Source organism: Chenopodium quinoa, unplaced genomic scaffold (assembly GCF_001683475.1).
Source record: "Chenopodium quinoa cultivar QQ74 unplaced genomic scaffold, ASM168347v1, whole genome shotgun sequence".
In the NCBI taxonomy this organism is placed as follows: Eukaryota; Viridiplantae; Streptophyta; class Magnoliopsida; order Caryophyllales; family Amaranthaceae; genus Chenopodium; species Chenopodium quinoa.
In genome coordinates, this window is record NW_018744239.1 from 3,280,577 (window position 1) to 3,301,353 (window position 20,777).

Sequence of the window (20,777 nt, forward strand, 5' to 3'; positions counted from 1 at the left end):
GCGCGGACCAAAGGCGTCTGAGCCAAAAGAAGAAGGAACCTCACTCCTAACACACCAGGTCGGCCAGAAGCGTAAGGCGGCCAAGATAGAGCAAGCATAGCAGCTAATGACTGTCGGTCGGCCAGAAGAGTTACGACCCCAGCCGGCCGGCAGTCACCAAGATATAGTGCTTGACCCCGATCAACCAGGTCGGACGGTTAGTGTGGGCACTATAGCTTTGGGGGTGCTTGGAGATGAGTTAATTCAATTGCTGAGAGAGTTCAAAGATGTATTTGCATTTGATGTTGACGAGATGCCAGGTATAAGCCTTGACCTGGCCGTGCATAAGTTGGTTGTGAACCCAGCCATTAAACCTGTCCGCCAGAAGAAAATGAATCATGGAGAAGAGAGGAATCATGCGGCCGCAGCTGAAGTAAAAAAGCTTTTGGACGCCGGTTTCATTCGGCAATGTTATTACCTAGAATGGGTGGCCAATGTGGTCCTTGTGAAGAAGCCGAATGGAACTTGTAGAATGTGTGTGGATTACACCGACCTGAACAAGGCATGCCCTAAGGATAGCTTTCCCTTGCCCAAAATCGACCGCCTGGTTGATTCGACGGCCGGGCATGCCCTGATGAGTTCTATGGACGCATACTTCGGATTCCATCAAATTCCATTATGGGAAGAAGATCAAGAGAAAACAGCGTTCGTAACTGAGCAGGGGTTATACTGTTACAAAGTTATGCCATTCGGCCTTAAGAATGCCCCAGCTACCTTTCAACGACTCGTTAATACAGTCTTCAGAGATCAGCTCGGCCGGAATATGGAGGCGTATATTGATGACATGATTTTCAAGTCAAAAGAACCTGCCGACCATTTGAAGGATCTGCGAGAAACTTTCACCGAACTCAGGCGGCATAAGATGATGTTAATTCCAAAGAAATGTGTCTTTGGTGTTGAGTCCGGTAAATTTCTCGGATTTTTAATTGATCAGCGTGGAATTGAGGCCAACCCTGAAAAAATCCAAGCCGTCATGGACATGAAGTCACAATGGACAATTAAAGAAGTACAAAGATTGACCGGTTGTTTAGCAGCACTTGGTAGATTTCTGTCAAGATCAGGGGATAAGTGTCGTTATTTCTTTCAAACTATTAAAAAGAAAGCCATGTTTGAGTGGACAGAGGAGGCCGATGAAGCATTCGTACAGCTAAAAGGCCACCTTCATACATTGCCTCGGCTTGTCAGTCCACTTAAGAGTGAGAAGCTATTTATCTATTTTGCCATCTCTGAACACTCTTTAAGCGCCGTCCTGCTTGCTGAACGGGACGGCCACCAGATCCTAGTCTACTTTATCAGCCATGTACTTCACAACGCTGAACTGAAGTATCCCCATATTGAAAAATTTGGCTTGGCATTATACATGGCATCGAATAAGCTGCGACCATACTTCTTGGCACATTCAATTGTGGTCTACACAGACCAACCTCTGAAGAAGACATTTACAACTCTAGAGGCAAGTGGCCTTATGCTTAAATGGGCCTTGGAAATGAGAGGCTTTGACATTGCATTTGAGACAAGAAAAGCAATCAAGGGACAAGCCTTTGCTGATTTTTTAGCTGAGATGACTCGGCCGGATCTTCAGCCGGCCGGAGACCAGATCTGGAAGGTGTTCGTGGATGGTAGTGCAACAACTACTGGTTGTGGCACAGGTGTCATATGTCAGTCTCCTGAGGGAGATAAGTTTGAGTACGCTCTGAGATTCCAGTTTCAAGCCTCTAATAATGAGGCCGAGTACGAAGTCCTCCTGGCCGGCCTTAAAATGTGTAAGGCGGCAGAAGCAACAAAAATTGATGTAATCTCGGACTCCCTACTTGTAGTCGGCCAGGTGAATGGAGACTTCGAGGCAAGGGAGCCGGCTATGATGAAATACTTGAAGATTGTAAAGGAGGAGGCTAAGGGCCTAGATCATTTTACTCTACAACAGGTTCCTCGTTCGTCCAATCATCAGGCGGACGCCCTCTCTAAATTAGCATCCTCAGCCTCATGTGATACCCCTAGGTCGGTATTTTGGGAGGTAAAAGAAAGGAGGAGTATTGATGCTGAGCCGGTACATATCGTTGATAGAAGCTCCACTTGGATGGACGAGATCATATCTTACCTAAAAGATGGACTACTCCCGTCCGATCCTAAAGAGAGTTGGCTAATGAAAAAGAGAGCGGCCTAGTTTGAAATGAAGCAAGGAGAGTTGTTTAAGAAGGCATTTGTGAAACCGTACCTGAAGTGTATCACTCCTGAGAAAGGGCATAATGTCTTGGACCATCTTCACCAGGGGCAGTGCGGCTCTCATATTGGAGGACGAGCCTTGGCTGAAAAGGCTGCCCATCTGGGCTACTATTGGCCGAGTTTAAAGTCGGACGCCATGAAAATGGTAAAGAAGTGTGACAAGTGCCAGAGATTTGCAACCTTGATCCACCGACCCGCCAACAGTCTTTCAGCCATCAGTAGTCCGCTCCCCTTTGCCAAATGGGGGATGGATATTTTAGGTCCGTACACACCAGCATCTGGTCAAAGGCGTTATGTGTTTGTAGCAGTAGACTACTTCACAAAGTGGGTATAGGCCGAGGCTGTATGGGGCATCAAGTGGACGGATGTTTCAGCCTTCATATGGAAGAGTATCATTACACGCTTTGGCGTTCCTCAGTCTATGGTGTTCGACAATGGACCCTAGTTCGAAACGCCTCAACTCAAAGAATGGTTGGAGGACCAGGGCATAGCTCATTGCTTTGCTTCAGTTGGCCGACCACAGGCCAACGGTCAGGTAGAGGCATACAACAAGTTGATCTCCAATGGAATTAAGCGCAAACTTAAAAGGGCAGGCGACTTATGGGCTGATGAGTTGGTTAATGTGTTATGGTCCATACGAACCACGACCAAGAGTTCCACAGGAGAAACACCATTCTTCCTGGTCTATGGCGCCGAGGCTGTCCTCCCAATTGAGATGTGTGAGCCCACCCTTAAGGTGATGCTATATGATGAAGCGGCTAATTGGGAAGCCATGAAGACCGCCCTAGACTTCCTTCCTGAAGCTAGGGGCAACGTGGCGCTTAGACACGAAATCTATCGTCTACGGATGACAAGGGCATATAATCGCCGAGTGTCAAAGCGGCCGATGAAATTGGGAGATCTGGTCCTAAGGAAGATGGAGGCTGTGGGACGAGCAAATGAGGATGGGAAGCTGACCCCAAACTGGGAAGGGCCGTATCGAGTCAGGGAAGAGGTTCGAGATGGGACTTACCGTCTTGAAGCCATGAACGGCCGACACATTCCTCGTACATGGAACACTGACAATTTGAAGAAATATTATGTTTAAATTTAAGTACTTAGCCAAAAGCTGTATATACAGTTAGGTCTGTTGACCAAGCAATGTAAGTCGTATGGCCACAACAATGTAATTTTGACAAATTAATGAAAAGTCAAACATTGTTATATTATTTTCCATTCAATTTATGCTTATTTGAACGGTCATAGCCTACACAGAAATACCGCGTGAAATTTGTGAGTAGGTTGCTTGCAACACAGCAATTCGGACGCAAAATAAAGTAAATTAAATAAAATAAAAACGAGCGACTTGACCCTGATTCGCATGTATACGTCCGTCCCTCACTGAGGCGGGCGGAAAAGGTAAGGTACCCTATGAAACCCATCTAATGGGGCAAGGGCGTACCTAGGCATTCCAGCCCAGCCAAACTTAAAAATTTTAAGTTGAGATTATACTTGAAATTTTCTGAGCGCGTCCGAACGATAGGTTCAACGGACAAACTCGCATAAAGCCAATTGAACGGCCAAATAATGTGTTGATTCGGCGTACCACCTAGTCCAAGGGCAATCATTACTATGATTTGATTGACTTGCTAGTAGTCATACCCCCCAAGGTATAAATTCTACCAAGTAAATCAAACCACTTAAAATATGGACTAGGTGAACGCCGAATAAAGGGGCATACCCCCCTACTGTACGAATGTACAAAAACGTAAAAAGTACGCGTACAAAAAAGAAAAAACATATCAAGTGTAAAATTTGCAAAGTATGAAGCAAAATAGATTAGCTGGATTAACAAAAAGACCGCTCAAAAGGCGGTAAAATATTTTACATAAAACCGCACGAAAAGGCGGCAGATAAAGAAAATCAAAATTAACAAAAACAAGGCAGAAAGAGCTGAAATTAAGGGGAGGCTGGAGTAGAAGCTGGACTCTGGCCTAGGCCAGGCTCTTGAACGGCGGCAAGGGACGCGTCATCAGCAGGCGTCTCCTTGCTCTCAGCCTCACCATCTTTGCTGGCCGCCACTTCTTCATTTTCCTCCTCTTCCGAGATAGTTGGTGTGACGTCCAGCTCAGGTGAAGGCTGCCCGACCTTCTTAGCCTCTTCTCTGAGGCAAACAAATTTAAGACGTTTGGTGAAGCGATCCTGATAAAAGGCCGCCTCGCCCTCGTCCACTATAAGCTCAAAAGCCTCAAAGAAGTGGCTCTTCAGCCTGTCCTTAGCGTTCTGCTCAATGCGGACTACCTCATCCGCACTAGGGGCCCGAGGTGTTTGCAACTGGAGAGTTAAGTCCTCAACAAACTTCTTTAAACTTTCCACCTCGGCCCTCAGAACGTCCGCCTCGTCCAAGGCCTCCTTCAAGTGTTTTTGGGCCAAGGCCACATCACTTCTGAGCTTCTCGGAGGCCTCGAATCCTTCCCTCCAGCGCTGGCCGTTCAGGAGGGCCTGATCCCTCTCCTGTCTCATGGCATCTCTGGCCACGGACTCTTGCTGAAGGGCCTCGCCAGCTTCACCAAATCTTCAGCCTGCCGCGCCGCCTTGTCGGACAGGGCGTTGATTTGGGTTTCGACATACCAGCGTTGGACGGTCGTTTCCCCAGTAATGGCATCCTAGGTCTTCTGAATCTGGGCCCAGGCATGCTTTAGCCTCTTATTCTCCTTGTCCTTCCATTCAAGGAAGGCATTCAACCGCAGGAAGAGCTGCGTACAGGGAAAACGTGTTAACTAAATAAGAATGAAAATTTGACTAAGTGTGCATTTGAGAGAGAAATTACCTCAGCACTGCAGTTGATCATTGGGCCAAGGAAGCCCTCATGGATCCCCCGCAGCTTGTCTCGCTGCTCAGCAGGGACTGCCCTGACCATGGCCTTCCTGTCCGCGCCCGTGAGAGATTGGTCGGGCAACTTCATGTACAGCTCCTCTGCAATGTCTGTGTAAGGGCGCAAAAAATAAAAGTTTAGCTCAGGTTTAATTGGACTTGAAAAAAGCGGAGTAGAGAATTCAAAGTTACTCGGACTGACCGTCAGAAAAGCTTGGAGGGGTAGGAAGATTGAAAGTGAATGACGGGGGCGGCACAGGCTCGTCACCCTCCTCCCCTGTCCGGCCAGGCTGATTGCTGGCCGACTGAGAGGCGTCGAGCCAATCAGATTCGTTGACTCTTTGTACGTGCGAAGTTACTTCTGGCCCGGTTGGTTTTGCCGGGTTAGACTTACCCCTATCGTCCGATTTCTCGGACCTGTCATGACCCAGCATGGCGGCCGGATCTATGGACTTGGAAGCCCCGCTATCGCTCAGCCGGGGTTGTTCTCCTTTGGACTGCTTAGAGGCAGTCCGCGACGTGGTCTTGGCCGCAGTAGTGGAAGTGGTCTTGGACGCGACCGTCTTCCTTTGTTTCAACACCCTACTGTCCTTGTCCATCTTGGATGTAGGGGAAGACTGCTTCCGTTTGGACCTAGGGGTCGGAGTTGACAGCTGTAGAGGCAAAAGTTAGCGAAAAGAGAGCAAGATAATACAATTGATTGGCCGTGTCAAGTTAGGAAGAAGATCTCTTCCGTAATGCATACACGGACGAAAAGAAGGAATGGAGATGGGTATACTTACTCCTTTAGATTGCTCGTATAGCTTCTGGCGAGCCTTGTAGCCATCCAAGTCAATCTCTGCTATGTTTACCTCCCCTTTTTGCTCTGGGTCAAGCATCTTGTACGCCTCAGCTGAAAAAGAAAAGGAAAAAGTGTTAGAAAATTCTTCAAATTCAAATATCCTACGTATGTGTAAGAATATGTGTCCATGCGTCCACCTTGGGGAAGGTTCTTGTACAGGCCATAGGCAGACATAAATGTGGGATCCTGCAGCCAGCTGGATAAAGGGACCCAGTTACTTGGAACGCGCTCAATTTTGCCGTTCCTTTTCACCCGCTTGACCTTGAAATATTCAAGCTGGTACTCCTGGCTGGGGTGGACGGATGGCTTATCAGGCTAGAGGTCCCCGCGTCCAAGCTGAATTGGCTCAACATTGAACCGATTCATCCGCAAGTTAAATTCAACATCCTTGGTCTTGATGCGATAGAATCGGTGCTTCCAATCACGCCATTTTGAGACGCGGTCCACCACCATAATGTAGTCTCTGGTGGAGCTCAGAATGAACCAGCCGTCCGTATCTGCGTCCATCTTAGTTAGTGAGTGCATCTCACAGAAGACTGCAAAGTCTGGCTTGAAGCCTTTGTAGATGCACGTCACCAAATACCCGAAAATGTTCAACCAGCTGTTTGGCATCAGCTGGAAGAGGGCTATGTCGTATTCGTCCAAGATGGTGCGGACGAAAGGGTGGAGGGGGAAGCGCAGTCCGACGTCTAGGGCCGCCCTATAGACGCTAAAGGACCTTTGGCGTGGCCTCTCTTCTTCCCAAGCAGCCAAAGCGCGAGATTTCCTTGGAGGTTGAATCTCGAATCCCTCCCCAAGGTGGAGGAATGCCTTGTACTCCTCAAATTTGTAGTTCAGGTAGCCCAAGGCTGTGCTACCCACTGTGCAGGCAAACAGATCCTTGAAGTTGTCAATATTGGCAACATCCTCCTCGGCCGCCTCTTCGCCCTCAGCGGTCGCCGCTTCACCCTCGGTTACATTCTCGACCTCATCCTCCTCTTGTTGAGGAGCGCTCCCAAACTCAGAAGACAGCACTCTGTCCAGACCGGCTGCCTCCGCTGAGCTGCGGCTCCTAGAGTTATGGCAGCCTCTGGGAGAGATAATATCTTCTAGGGGCCTTTTGCCTTTGTCTTTGGCATCGGCCGCCTGACTCCCAGTAGGAGGTGCTCTGCGAGAGGGCAGGTCGGACGGTTCATTAATTGAGACCCCCGTTCTCGGTCTGTCCGACCTGCCATATCGGAGATAGAGTTTTGAGGGGGTGGGGACGGACGTATCAGCGTCCGCCTGAGAAGAGGAATGAGGTCGTTCACAGAGTAGCAACTCGGCCCCATCCATGACCGAGTTGGCATATTGGGGGAACCTCAACCCCGGAGTTCGCCCGGACGTTCCCCCCGTAGTAGAAGCGCCTTGAGTTCTTTGGCGCTCCTCGAAAGAGGAAGTTACTTCCACGGCCGAGCAGTGAGTGCCCGTGGAATCGGTCGTAGGGGTGGAAGAAGGGGTCTCTAAGTTAGTGTTATTAGGGTCATAAGGAGGCCTAGGATTCACCAGACTCCCGTCTGGATTTCTGGACGCATGACGATCGTACGCCTGCATCGTCCGTGCCATGTTCGACCGCAGGGACAGAGAAGAATGGGTGGATGTGAGTTGGTACGCACTAGAAATGGACCCACTCCATGAAGGTGACAACTCGTCTCCGTCCTAGGCGAACGGCCGACCTCATGATGAGAAACGGACGAAGCCAAGTGTTGAGCCAGATTTTAAATGAAGAATAAAGAAACAAAAATGCAAGGAAAAGAAAACAGGCGGCCTACCTCTGTACGTGTTGAAAACTTGGAAGTCTTGAAGGTTGACCAGAAAACTCGTATACGTGGACCAATCCCGTAGTGACACGTGGCCCAGTTATAGGGTGACACATGTCACCACAGGAAGATGCCACGCATTCAGCTCAAGAGCACCCAAGGTTTTCAGGCCGATCTCGTAGCGACACGTGGCCCAGTTAGAGGGTGACACGTGTCATCACAAGAAGATGCCACGTGTTTAGGGCATATGTTCCCTTTAAATCAACACGTCAAAGAGGCCTAACAGCGTCAGGGCCCAAATCCCGAGAGATATCAATGAAAGCCGCAAAGCGGCGCCCCCAAAGTAACACGTGGCATCTGCTTATTGCGCAGCCAATCACGTCACGTAAATCTAGGGTCAAACCCTAGAAAGGGGCACGAGTCCCACCCCTATAAATACCCCAATCATTTATGATGGGAGGGGTGGATTAAGACATTTACAAAAAGCAGAGCATTAAATAGCTCCAACTTCCTACTTTCTCTCTCTAGCCTTTTCCGCTCCGATCACTAACTTGATCGTCGGAGGCGAATATTCCGTTAATCGGAATATTCGTTGTTTTGCAGGTTGGACCGTCTCGTGGCCAGGAGAGCGTGACCAGTATCCCAGGAAATCCAAAAAATACCCGAAACATACGGTGTGCTTGTTACAAAGAGTTACAACACCAATAGTACTATAATAATATGTTTCAAACTTTCAAGGAAAAATTGCAGAAAATAATACAACCTTTGGCCCGTTCTTTTTTAGTAATACAACCTTTTGATTAATTCTTAATAATATAACCGTTGGGGTGTCAATTTTAAATAAGACAAAAAACTTGTAACCTTTAAAACCGGTTACCCATGACAAGTGTTGTCATGTAATTGGTCTGAATATTAATTTTTTTTAAAAAAATAAATAACTTTTAATTTTTAGTTTTTAACAAAATGTTTAAAATTAAATTAGTTACTAATTAAAACATTAATTGTAATTTATATTATTTTAGCAAATAAAAAAAAACCCACCCATCCCCTTCCTCTCCCCGACCCAGCCAGCCACCATATCTCCCACCCTCGAGCCACCACCTCTTCCCTTCCCCATCAAGCAACGACGACCTTATCAGCGACGGTACGACGGCCGACGCCCAGCACCATCCCTTCCCAGACACACAAGCCTCGCCGCGAAGCGAACGACACACTGATGCAAGGCTTGGTGGGGATTTTTTTTCGGTACAGGGGAAGTGGAGGGGGGCGGTTTTCGAGCAACGAAAGGAGAGGGAGGTGGTTATCGGGATTTGTGAAAGGGAATGGGTGATTTTTGTGGTGTTTCGGGGGGTTTTGGTGGTGGCTGCGTGGATTAGGGTGGTTTTTGTGGTGGTTGGGAAGGAAAGGGGGTTAAGGGGGAAGTGGTCTGCGTGCCGACGGTGAAGATGTGGCTGGGTGGTGGTGGCTGGGTGGTTTGGGGTTAAGGGGGAAGGTCGGGGTTAAGGGGGAGGGGAGAGGATAGGAGGTGGCTAGGTGGTTTGGGGTTAAGGGGAAGGTCAGGGTTAAGGGGGAGAGGAGAGGAGGTGGCTGGGTGGTTTGGGATTAAGGGGGAAGATCGGGGTTAAGGGGGAGGGGAAAGGAGGTGGTTGGGTGGTGGTGGTTTGGTGGTTTGGGGTTAAGGAGGAAGGTCGGGGTTAAGGGGGAGGGGAGAGGAGGTGGCTGGGTGGCGGTGGTTGGGTGGTTTGGGTTTTTTATTTATTTTTTATTTCATTAATAATAAAAATTATTTAATTTATTAATTATATTGAAAAACCAATAAAACAATGACACGTGTCACGGTTACCTTCAAAAACAGGTTACCAATAGGTAATGTCTTGTTTAAAATTGACACCCCCAAAGGTTATATTATTAAGAATAAATCAAAAGATTGTATTATTAAAAAAAAAAAACGGGCCAAAGGTTGTATTATTTTCCGCAATTTTTCCAACTTTCAATCCAACCAATTTTGCTTTAATTGAAACAACAATCTAAACAAATCATCTGAAGATGTTCCTATTTCTTTAGACTAGTTTTTAATCAAGAAAGATTGAGCTAAACACATAAATCACAAACACTATGTCTCCATCAAAGACCTTGATCATCTACATCTCTTGAAGAGTGAATTTACATTGTACACTGGGGTCATGGTAAACCACGATGATTGACATTAAAAAAAAAATTGTCAGTTTTCTAAATTTACGCTCCTTGATTGAAGGATTTTGTTATTTCCTTTCCATAATTTTAGCTTTGCATATATATAATTGTTCATAATCAATTTTCGAAAAAACAAAGAATTTTTAGAGATAAAAATAAATTTTAAGAGAAAGAAAATATTATTTTTAAGAGAATATTGTGAAGGAGCGATTGATGCAAGATGCAACACCACGTTAGAGAGAATGTTGTGTGCCAGATTTGTGGGGCACTACAGGAGTCTATAATTCACGCTCTTCTTGAATGTAAATATGCTGATGAGATTTGGGGGCATAGTGGGCTAGGTGAGTATCTTGTTGAAGCGCCTAGTGATTCCTTTATTGCACGGTAGGATATTGTAAACTGGTGCAAGATTATGATGAATATACTGATATAGTATAATAACATATTCTTGGGCCTCGCCCTCAACCACCAGCTTAAATTTTTGGTTGAGTTGATCATCTAACATGGTATCAGAACCAACGTGACATAGAGGTTACAGGTTCAAATCTTATCCACCCTTTCTTTCAAAGTGAAATTAATTCGTGACAGTTATGAGAGGGCTTCTTATGCTGCATCCACATTTCAAGCCCAAAGGGCCTTCATGTAAGGGGGAGTGATAGAGTATAAAATATATTTCTGAGAAAGCTGATGGTTGAGTTGGTCCTCTAACATATACAACTAAAGTTTTTATACTTGTTGTGCAACAGACGCTAGGCAACACTGTGGTGTGGACGTGTCCTCCTTCTGGTTGTATCAAAACAAACGTGGATACCCACGTTCTTGGTACAAGGCAGGCTGGGTTGGGAGTAGTCTTCAGAAAAGAAAATGGCAGCATCATCTTGGCAGCAACAAAGAAGTTGATCTCTCTGAATGTGTTGAGGCACAAGCTGTGAGACATGCTCTAAGTCTAGCTCAGATGTTCGACCACATCAATATATATATGGGTGGAATCAGATGCAGTTAATATTATCAAAGCTATCTCCTCACATGAAGTTAGTCTTTCTCCCATCCAGGTGACATATGGTATTAGAATTGATTGAGCAAGGTAAAATTTTTGCTTATCAACTTTGTTGGCCCTTGTCAACTTTTTTTAAAGCTTTTTATTTATTTTTTTATATTTTTATTTATTTTTTAACTTATCTAAATTTATTAGACTTGAAATAAGTGAAAATAATGTAAACAGAAGAGGACGTTATTATACATTTCTCTCCTCATCCATATCCATCCATACCTCATAAAAAGTACAAATTAACTCTTATGAATAGTGAGCTATCAATTATACCCTTTAAAATTTGTATTTATATACTTCCTCCATTTTCTTTTACTTGCAACACTTCCCTAAAAAAGAAATGTAACAATACTTGCAGCACACTATAAAAGGAAAGTTACTTTATGGAAAAACTATATTATTTCCCTTATTTAAAGCACATGACCCACTAAATTACACTTCTAACAACTACTCATCTTATTTTAAAGTTTATTATATCATGTAAACCCCACCTTTCTTAATTACCGCGCTAAAGGGTGTGTTGCATCTAAAAGAAAACAGAGGAAGTATATACCTGCAAACAACTACTCATCATATTTTAAAGTTTATTATATCATGTAAACCCCACCTTTCTTAATTACCGCGCTAAAGGGTGTGTTGCATCTAAAAGTAAACGGGGGAAGTATATACCTGCATTAATATTTACAAGTTTACTTAATGAATAGTGTTTGGACAATGATACTTTATAAAATGTTTATTTACGTAGTATTTGCCCTCATTAATTGTTTTTTTTATATTTTTTTAAACTCTTAAAAATAGTGTTTAAAAAAAAATAGTTCGTAAACATTTACACTCCTAAAAATCTTTTGATGGGTTTTGAACACTAAACCTCAGAGAAACAAGATCTACTTTCTTACCATCTTAGCAAATAATAATTTATGTCATCTATACATATAAAATATAACTATAAATGACATGCATCAATTAAAAAGGAAATACAAGATAAGAAATTTGAAAAAAAAAAGAGGAATAAAATCAACATTTCACAAACAATAGAGTGTTAAAAAATATCTTTCTATACTATTTATCAATTAGTAACATAATTTTTAACATTTATACATAACTAACATACATAATCGATGATTATATATTTCATTTTGTCAAAAATGATGATAATATATTTCATAAAGAAACAATTTAATCAAAGTGGTAATCCGGTGCAATGCCCGGGCCACACACTAGTTTTCTTAATAATAATGCTAACAACTAAATTTGTAATTTAAGGCCAAAACGAAAGAGCTTTCGAATACGGTTTGCTATGGCGCGTTTGTGGCTGTCCTAGTAAAAGCAAAAGTAGTACTCCGTAACATATATTCATACATGATTTTGATTTTCTTTTTGTACATATAATTAATGAGTGAGTATGAGCAATTATTATCATAAATCAATTGTAGCGTATACCTGCCTACTCATCATGTTTCATATTTGTTTATTTGTACGTATTATGTCCATTTGCACAAAATAAGCAGCTTTTTGAAAACGAAATGAACAAATATTTTTTCAACTCATTAACACACAACATAGGAAAAAAAAAAAGGAAAAAAAAAAGAAGTGTTTTCTCATTTTCTTGAAATAAACAACATTTTGTTTACTTAATTAGGTTTTTATTATTATATTATTATTATTATTATTATTATTATTATTATTATTTATGAATACTTATTTAGTTAGTTTTACTAAACGAATATTAAACTATTTTTTAACCATTTATATAACAAGACTTATTATCTCTCTTCTCTTTTAATCTCTAAAGTTAGGAGTAAGACTCTTCTTCACTTCATTTTATTTTATTTTATCTGAAATAAAATTATTTTTATTGAATTAAAATTATTTTTTCTGAACTGAATTATTTTTATTGAACTAAATGTATTTTTATTGTGGTGAAATTATTTTTTTACTATTTCTCTATTATATTTTTTCTTTAGTGTTACTGATTTTTAATGAACTGAAATAATTTTTATTGAATTGAAATTATTTTTATTGAATATTATTTTTTAAAAAAATTGAACTAAGTAGAGCCTAATATTCTTTTTCTTAAAAAAAAATAAAATTATAAGGAGTAATAATTATTTTTCCTTTTGAAATTTAATAGATTTATATTATCTCTATAAATTCATACTATCCTCCTATTTCATTCTCTAACTAGTGTGTGTCCCACGCGATGCCCCGAATTACTAGTTTGTACTTGATAATTATGTTCAACTGTTGTAAAGCTAGTGTGTGATTTGGGTGTCGTCTCGGATGTTACGGTTTTTTTTTTTTTTACTTCATATGTATTTATTTTCTAATCTTGTGAAAATTAAATAAATTAAATAACCTCTAATTTAAAAGGAATATATAATATTAAATATGTGAAATTTAAAACACTAATAAAAGTTGGTTGAGATGGTAAGTGTGGCATTTATTTGTTCGAGGTTGAGGGTTCTAATCTAAATAAAACCATATTTTATAAATTTTGTTAAATGAAGTCGCAAACTTACGTGTCGCTGACGTGGCATTATGATATGTTGACATATAAGTGTCACGCGACACCGTTCCTTTAAAAGGAACGTCTTTTAATATATAGTATAGATTAGTAAATACACAAGACTAATTTTCACTTTTGAGCTTTATTTATCATTTTTTACATGATGAAAATATTCCATTATAAATTTGAATATTTGAGGAAAGGGAAGGAGCAAAACGTCGACTTTTAATTAAAAAAGAAAAAAATAAAACGGCAAGAAGTGCAGCAGGTGCAAATTAAAGCAGTGGCAAATTAAGGGCCCCACTATGACTCCTTCATCATTATTCATCTTTGGCGGGTAAGCTAAACGACGAGTTTGTTGCATCTGGCCCCTCATTTGGCGGATTTCCAACACTTTTTTAATAAAAATAAAATAAAATAAAAAATAATATTGCGGTTTCTTTATATTTGCAACAATTCTCTTTTCATGTTTATCGATTCATGATTTTAATAGTTAATATAGAGTATCTTTAATTATTAATATGTAAAATTATAAACATTTGGTATTTAAAAAGTATAAATCGAGACGAATATAACAATATCCCATATGACTATTTTTGGATAGCTATAAATCATCAAAGCTAATAAAATTGAAATATATAAATAGTGTAAAGTCAAACTATTGCAACTATAAAAAAGGGTGAAAGTAAAATTTTATATACATCCGGGTGTAGATAAAGTTAGATGTATCCAAATATAGATTATTATTATTATTATTATTATTATTTATTTTTTTTTATACCTTTTTTCATTTTAAGATTTCAAAATGAGAAAATAAATATTAAATGAGTAGAAATTAGCTAAATTATCCTTTGGTAAGGGATGGATGCTCTTTGTGATGACTACATGGAATAATCAAATTTGATTTATGTAGCCGACACCGCTTATGGGATTAAGGTTCTGATTGATCCTTTGGTGTACATAGGGATGATAACGAGGCGGGTCGGATGCGGATGATAGTACCTCCATACCCATACCTACCTAAAAATCTTATAGTCATCCCCGCCCCACAATCCATGGCGGATTGGCGAGTACAATATCTACATCCATACCCGCCCTGCTGGTACAAGAAGATACATCCCTGCCCCACCACCCACTTAGATATCCATATCCACCTCATACCCACCCCCATACCGCCCCAAAATCGCCCCAACCTCATTGTCATGATGTTGTATTGTATCACATTAATGACAATTACATCAAATTATGTTAAAAAATTTGGGACTTTATGGATTGGGCGGATTGGCCTTAAGGGGTATCAAGTTTCATAAATTCTAAGTTCTTCTTAATTAAGGAAATATGGGGTGGGTCTTAATTAAAATCTATACCTGCCCTATCACCATGGCGGGTACACATTTTATATTCATCTCCGCCCCATCACCCCAAGACCTCCCTCCATCCCCGCCCTAGGTATACCTTGCACCTAGTTACTAGGACGGGGATGGAGTGGGTCTCCCATTTAACCCGATCCACTACCATCCCTAGGTATACCTTGCACCTAGTTATGGAGTATACATAATTTTTTTTTTTTACCAAGATTCAATATGTATTTTTTTAGGAAGAAAGATTTAATATGTCTAATTATCTTTAAGAAATGTCTGAATAATTGAAAATTATTACTCCGATGCTCCAAGCCTTTGATTAATCAATTATCAATAGGGGTCGTTTGGTTCGTAAAGGGTAAACGAAATGGAATGAACAAAGGTAAAGAAAAATAATGAAATAGAAATTCCCCAAATTTACTTTGTACGTTATTTGTTTTGAATAACATAGGGAAACAAGCCACCACTTCCACCAGCACATCACCACACAATACCTATTTCTTACCTTCTCCAGCCACTACTCAACCTCCACGTCACTCGCCGCCCCTCCTCTCCCCCACTCCCAACTAGGATTTTGAGGGGGGGGGGGGAGGGTTGATCGGTCGTTTTACGAGAAAAGGAATGAGTTTTTAGAGTTTTTGTAGGAGTGGGGGAGTTTTTTGGGGGAGGGAATGGGCAGCGAGGGACAAGGAACTCTTACGATGGACGGTGGAGGTGCAGTAAGGGTGGCTAAGTGGTGGGGGTAGGGTAGGATGGTGGTGGCTAATCTGGGTATGGTAGTGTTGAGATGGTTATGGAAAGGGAATGGGTAGACCTAAGGATATGGGGAATCAATAAGTTGGAATGATTTTGAGTAATGGAGAGGGTAAATGGAATGGGAAAAAAATGTCAAACAAACAACAATGACAAAGGGATTCAAGACAGTTGATTCCTATTTTCTTTGATGAATACCCCTAACCAAACGATCCTTTATTATTATTATTATTATTATTATTATTATTATTATTATTATTATTATTATTATTATTATTATTATTATTATTATTATTATTATTATTATTATTATTATTATTATCTCAAAACAAAAGTCATACAACCTACAATAAATTAGTGGGAAGCCGAGATACAATCTGGGACCCCACTCCTCTAGGTATAGCAAAGCCTACCCTAGTGAATATATGAGCTGCAGCTCGAGCCCAAATGTCTTGCATCATTGAGAACCTTTGAATCCGCTTCAGCAATGCAATAGTCTCCTTCTCTAAATCCCCAAGCGAAGAAAAGGAGAAGGGAATGAAACCATATCCAATCGCCAGACAACGAGCTTCATACTTAACCCGCTTCCGATGAGCCGCATCAGCCACAACCCGTCTCGGAACAAAGTCAGATAGCCCTGTCTGTATCAAAAGAGAAGACCCTGTGAAGTCTACACATACATCATGACCACGATCCCTTGAATAAAGTAACACATCGGCATGTCTGAGGGCCCCGCCATTCCCTCCAGACAATCCTATGTCAACTTCCTTTCTTGCTGAAATCTCAGATCTGTAGCAAATTAGGGTGTCCTACTTCCTTATTATTATTATTATTAATATTATTATTATTATTATTATTATTATTATTATTATTGTTATTATTATTGTTATTATTATTATTGTTATTGTTATTATTATTATTGTTATTGTTATTATTATTATTATTATTATTATTATTATTATTATTATTATTATTATTATTATTATTATTATTATTAGGGTGTCCTACGAGCGCGAAAGGGTTAGTTGTTGCGAAAAAGTTGTATTGGCATGTATTTACACCTTTGGTTAAGGTGGTAGACCTGCTAATTTTAATACGTACTATTTGGTATATGTGCTATGTGGTGAATTTGTAGAAGTATAAGAAAGGCACCTAAATCTTTTAAGACAATTATTATTTAAAACCTCAAAAGTTTGTCTGTGTTATTTCAAAATTATTATTAAATAATTTTTAATTGTTTTGCATCCCTTCATATATATTTTAAGCGGTCACTGTTAGTTTATAAACTCTTAATTGTTGTGCATGTTTCAATAATACTCAGGGCCTGTTAATATACAGCAAACTGAGTTGAACTGAATTGATTGGAGCTGAACTGAACTAAACTGAGTTGAAATGAATATTTTATGAGAGAAGTAAATTAGGAGCTGAACCGAACTGATTGGAGCTGAACTGAACTGAACTGAAATTAAATTGAAGTGAACAGACCCTTAGTAAATTATGAGCTGAACTAAACTGATTGTGAGCTAATAATATGTAAAATGTTGCACCTAAAAGCTTAATAATGTAAATTTTTTAATGTTCTACGATGACCATCTAATATCTATATCAATACTAAAACAATAACCAATTAGTTATATTTTTCCTCTTCAATTCTTTCCATAATTAATACCATTTTTTTCTACCATAGATTTCCCTTGATTTTAGGATTTTTAGTTCTTTATACCTCTTGATAACATACGTCTGCTCAAATATCACTAAACTATTTAATATTAATCCCATTCAAATTTTATAACGTTGTTTATATATACATTTCAAAAGCTAATAAACCTTAACAATAGTTGCAATTAAAGAACAACAAGATAGTAGATACAAAGAGCAACTACAAAAGAGTAAAAATAAACAATCTCTTGGTAATAAACCGTTTCTTCATACATACAATATTTTTTCTTTTTAAATAATAAGGGCAAATACAAGCTTATATGGCAGATTAGATAAACGAATTTTTGTTAATCTAGTGGCATTTTTGTAAATATATTGAAAAAGCGTGGTTATTTATTCAGTACTTTTGGTGAGCTGTCTAATTACTGTTTGCAACTTGCTTTTATTGTTTGGTAAGAAAATTACACATGTACCCCTCAACTAGTACATGAAAAGACGCATGTACCCCCTCCACTAGTACTTGAAAAGACAATTATACCCCAGAAAAATAAATTTTGTTTATATGGGGAATTAATTGTCGAGCAATTGGATATGGTTTCCTTCCTTTCTCTTTCTCTTCTCTTGGGGAGTTAGAAAAAGATGTCGTTGCATTGCTGAAGCGGATCCAGAAGTTCTCGAAGACTCAAGACATTGGGGCGCGTGCTGCAACTCATATCTTTACTAGGGTAGGTTTTGCTATAGCTAGAGGAGTGGGGGCCCAGATTGTATCTCGGCTTCCCACTAATTTATTGTAGGTTGTATAACTTTTGTTTTTGAGAAATAATAATAATAATAATAATAATAATAATAATAATAATAATAATAATAATAATAATAATAATAATAATAATGTAAAGTGTAAAGCATTGAAAAAAAAATTATTAAAAAAAACATTACAAATTATTTGTTAACAAAAACAAAATTAATTGACGATATATGTTTAATGAAAAACATTAAATATATTAATTAATGATGGTAAACATATTAACAAGGGTATTAAAGTAAATACACATTTTGTATGCAATCTTGTACACGGTTTTGAGGGTATAATTGGTAGTACACTATTCCTAAGAGTTATATTCTACTTTTTATAAGGCAAGGAGGGATTCTATTATTTTATTTATTTATTTATTTTATTATTTTTTTTAAGAGAGGGGATTAGGATAGCGGATCGACTTGCTAATATGGTAATCATCCAAGAAGAAAGGGTTATTCATTTTGATGCACTTCCGTTTGAAATAAATAATCTTTTACGGGATGATGTTATTGGGGGTGGCTTGGCCACGGCTTGTAGCTTGATTGTTTTGCTTTTATTTGAATAAATGGGCTCAAAAAAAAAAACATATATAATTGGAAAGAGTGTATTGTAAGTGCTTTCGATCACATCCCAAAATTAGGCAATCCAACGAAAGTAGTTTAATCACATTCCATGACTATTATGCTTATTAACCACTTATGGTAGGCATGTAGAGAAACGTAAATAATCAAAAAGCAAGTTGTTGGTTCCACAATATTGCATTGATTCCTTAATTTAATGAAAGTTTAATTTTTGGTGGAATGATGATTTGTGCTAACAAATAATAATCTAGTAGGTATATATATATATATATATATATATATATATTATACAGGTAGATAAGCTTCAATTAGGCTGGAACAGCTACCCAATTATGTACCGTGCTTTCAATTAAACCAATTCCATCCTACATATTTATTTTATTAATTTAGTATTTATGCACCCAATAACAAGGCAACAACTTATTAACATTTTTCTCACTTTTTTTTGTTTGACGTGCATTCTTTTTTATAAATTAAGATTAAGGTGGACAATTTTTCAACAAGATATGCGCATTTTCATTTCATTATTTATATAATAAGATCATAAGATGCTTCATGTTGTGCATATCTTTATTTTCAACACGGTAAAGTTTATTAGGGGCCTTGCATGGGAAGTCCAATTACTTGTACTTTCTTTGCTATTGAGAAGCTCATCACAATTGAATTGATGACTTGTCGTTTGAAAACATAAAGTCTAATTACTTACACGGTTAGTTATCGTAAAATCAGTTCATCGATAAAGATTTATATGAGATCATAAAATATACAAGTATCAATAATTAGAATACAATTAGATGAATAAAAATAAAAATAAATCATTCCGAGGCTATAAAATGATTTTTCAAAAAGGCTACATATATAGATTAATGATATGTGTGAGAAATACAACAATATCCCAATGACAAGAGATTCCTTGATTTGACTTAATGTATCACTCTCTTGGTTTCAAAGTAAGTAGTATATATTTTCCGTTGAAAAAAAAAAGTAATTAGTGAGACAATTTCAAAAAGTATCTATATAATTATGTTTAATTTTATATGAGGAAATGTTGCATATAAATAGGAAAAATTTGCAAATTGCAGCCATTTAAAGTTCGTATTTTGCAATTCAAATTGCAGCCATTTAAAAAAAAAATGCAAATTGCAGCCCAAAAATTCATAGAAATTGTAAATTGCAGCCTGATTCAACTTTTTCATCGGTTTACAAGTTGAAAATCTTCGATTAAGGTTTTAGGGGCCATTTTAGTCCTTAGGGACCCGAATTGAGCTCGGAATGAGCAAAAAAATAATGCAAGTATCTCGTTTTGCGTAACAAAAATGTATCGATTTGTGGGAAACTGTAAATATGAGACACTTACGTTATTTTTTTGCTAATTCCGAGCTCAATTCGGGTTCTTAAAGCCTAAAATGACCCCTAAAACTTTAACAGATGATTTTTCAACATGTAAACCGATGAAAAAATTGAATCGGGCTGCAATTTACAATTTACACGAACTTTTGGGCTGCAATTTGCAAAAAAAAATTAAAATGACTGCAATTTGCAAAATACGAACTTTAATGGCGACAATTTGCAAATAAATTGAGCTATTTACTTTAATTTAAAATAGGGAGAGTGTATACAATTCATCCTTTTTTTTTTTATAAACAAGATGCAAATTAATTTTGTACATATCATAAACTGGGGCATTTACTTTAATTTAGAATGGAGAGAGTGTTTTCTCAAAAAAAAAAAAAAAAAAAATGGAGACAGTGATTTTAACTGATGAATTGATTATACTCGTAAAAATCTTTTGGTCGAGCCAGTTCGGAGCAATTTACTCGGGCCCGAATAAATTTCTTTTTTTTTTGGGTAAAATGAGAAATGAGCCTTGTGTAATTAGCATCATATCATCACTGATGGGCTGAGCCCAAATTACTTGAGAACTAAACAATAACTCACACTTTGAATTATTTTTATTTTATTTTATTTTTTGAATAGACACTTTGAATTAATTTCATACAAGATAAAACACGTTTGAAGTACAGTTTGTTTGTATTTTTTTATTTTTTTGTATTTATATGATAAAATTTGTTATGTAATTAGAGTAAGATTAGCCCTATCTTATCTTAAGATTTTTTTCCCATGCCACATCATATTTTAATAATTT

The 20,777-nt window shown here is 38.8% G+C and overlaps 1 protein-coding gene across 1 annotated transcript; it reads left to right on the forward strand.

Annotated features, from left to right (window-relative positions):
- Nucleotides 1-1,012: 1,012 nt before the first annotated feature.
- Nucleotides 1,013-2,203, forward strand: LOC110694611. The gene has a single exon (XM_021871779.1). The coding sequence runs from the start codon at nt 1,013-1,015 to the stop codon at nt 2,201-2,203; it is 1,191 nt and encodes a 396-aa protein (XP_021727471.1).
- Nucleotides 2,204-20,777: the final 18,574 nt, after the last annotated feature.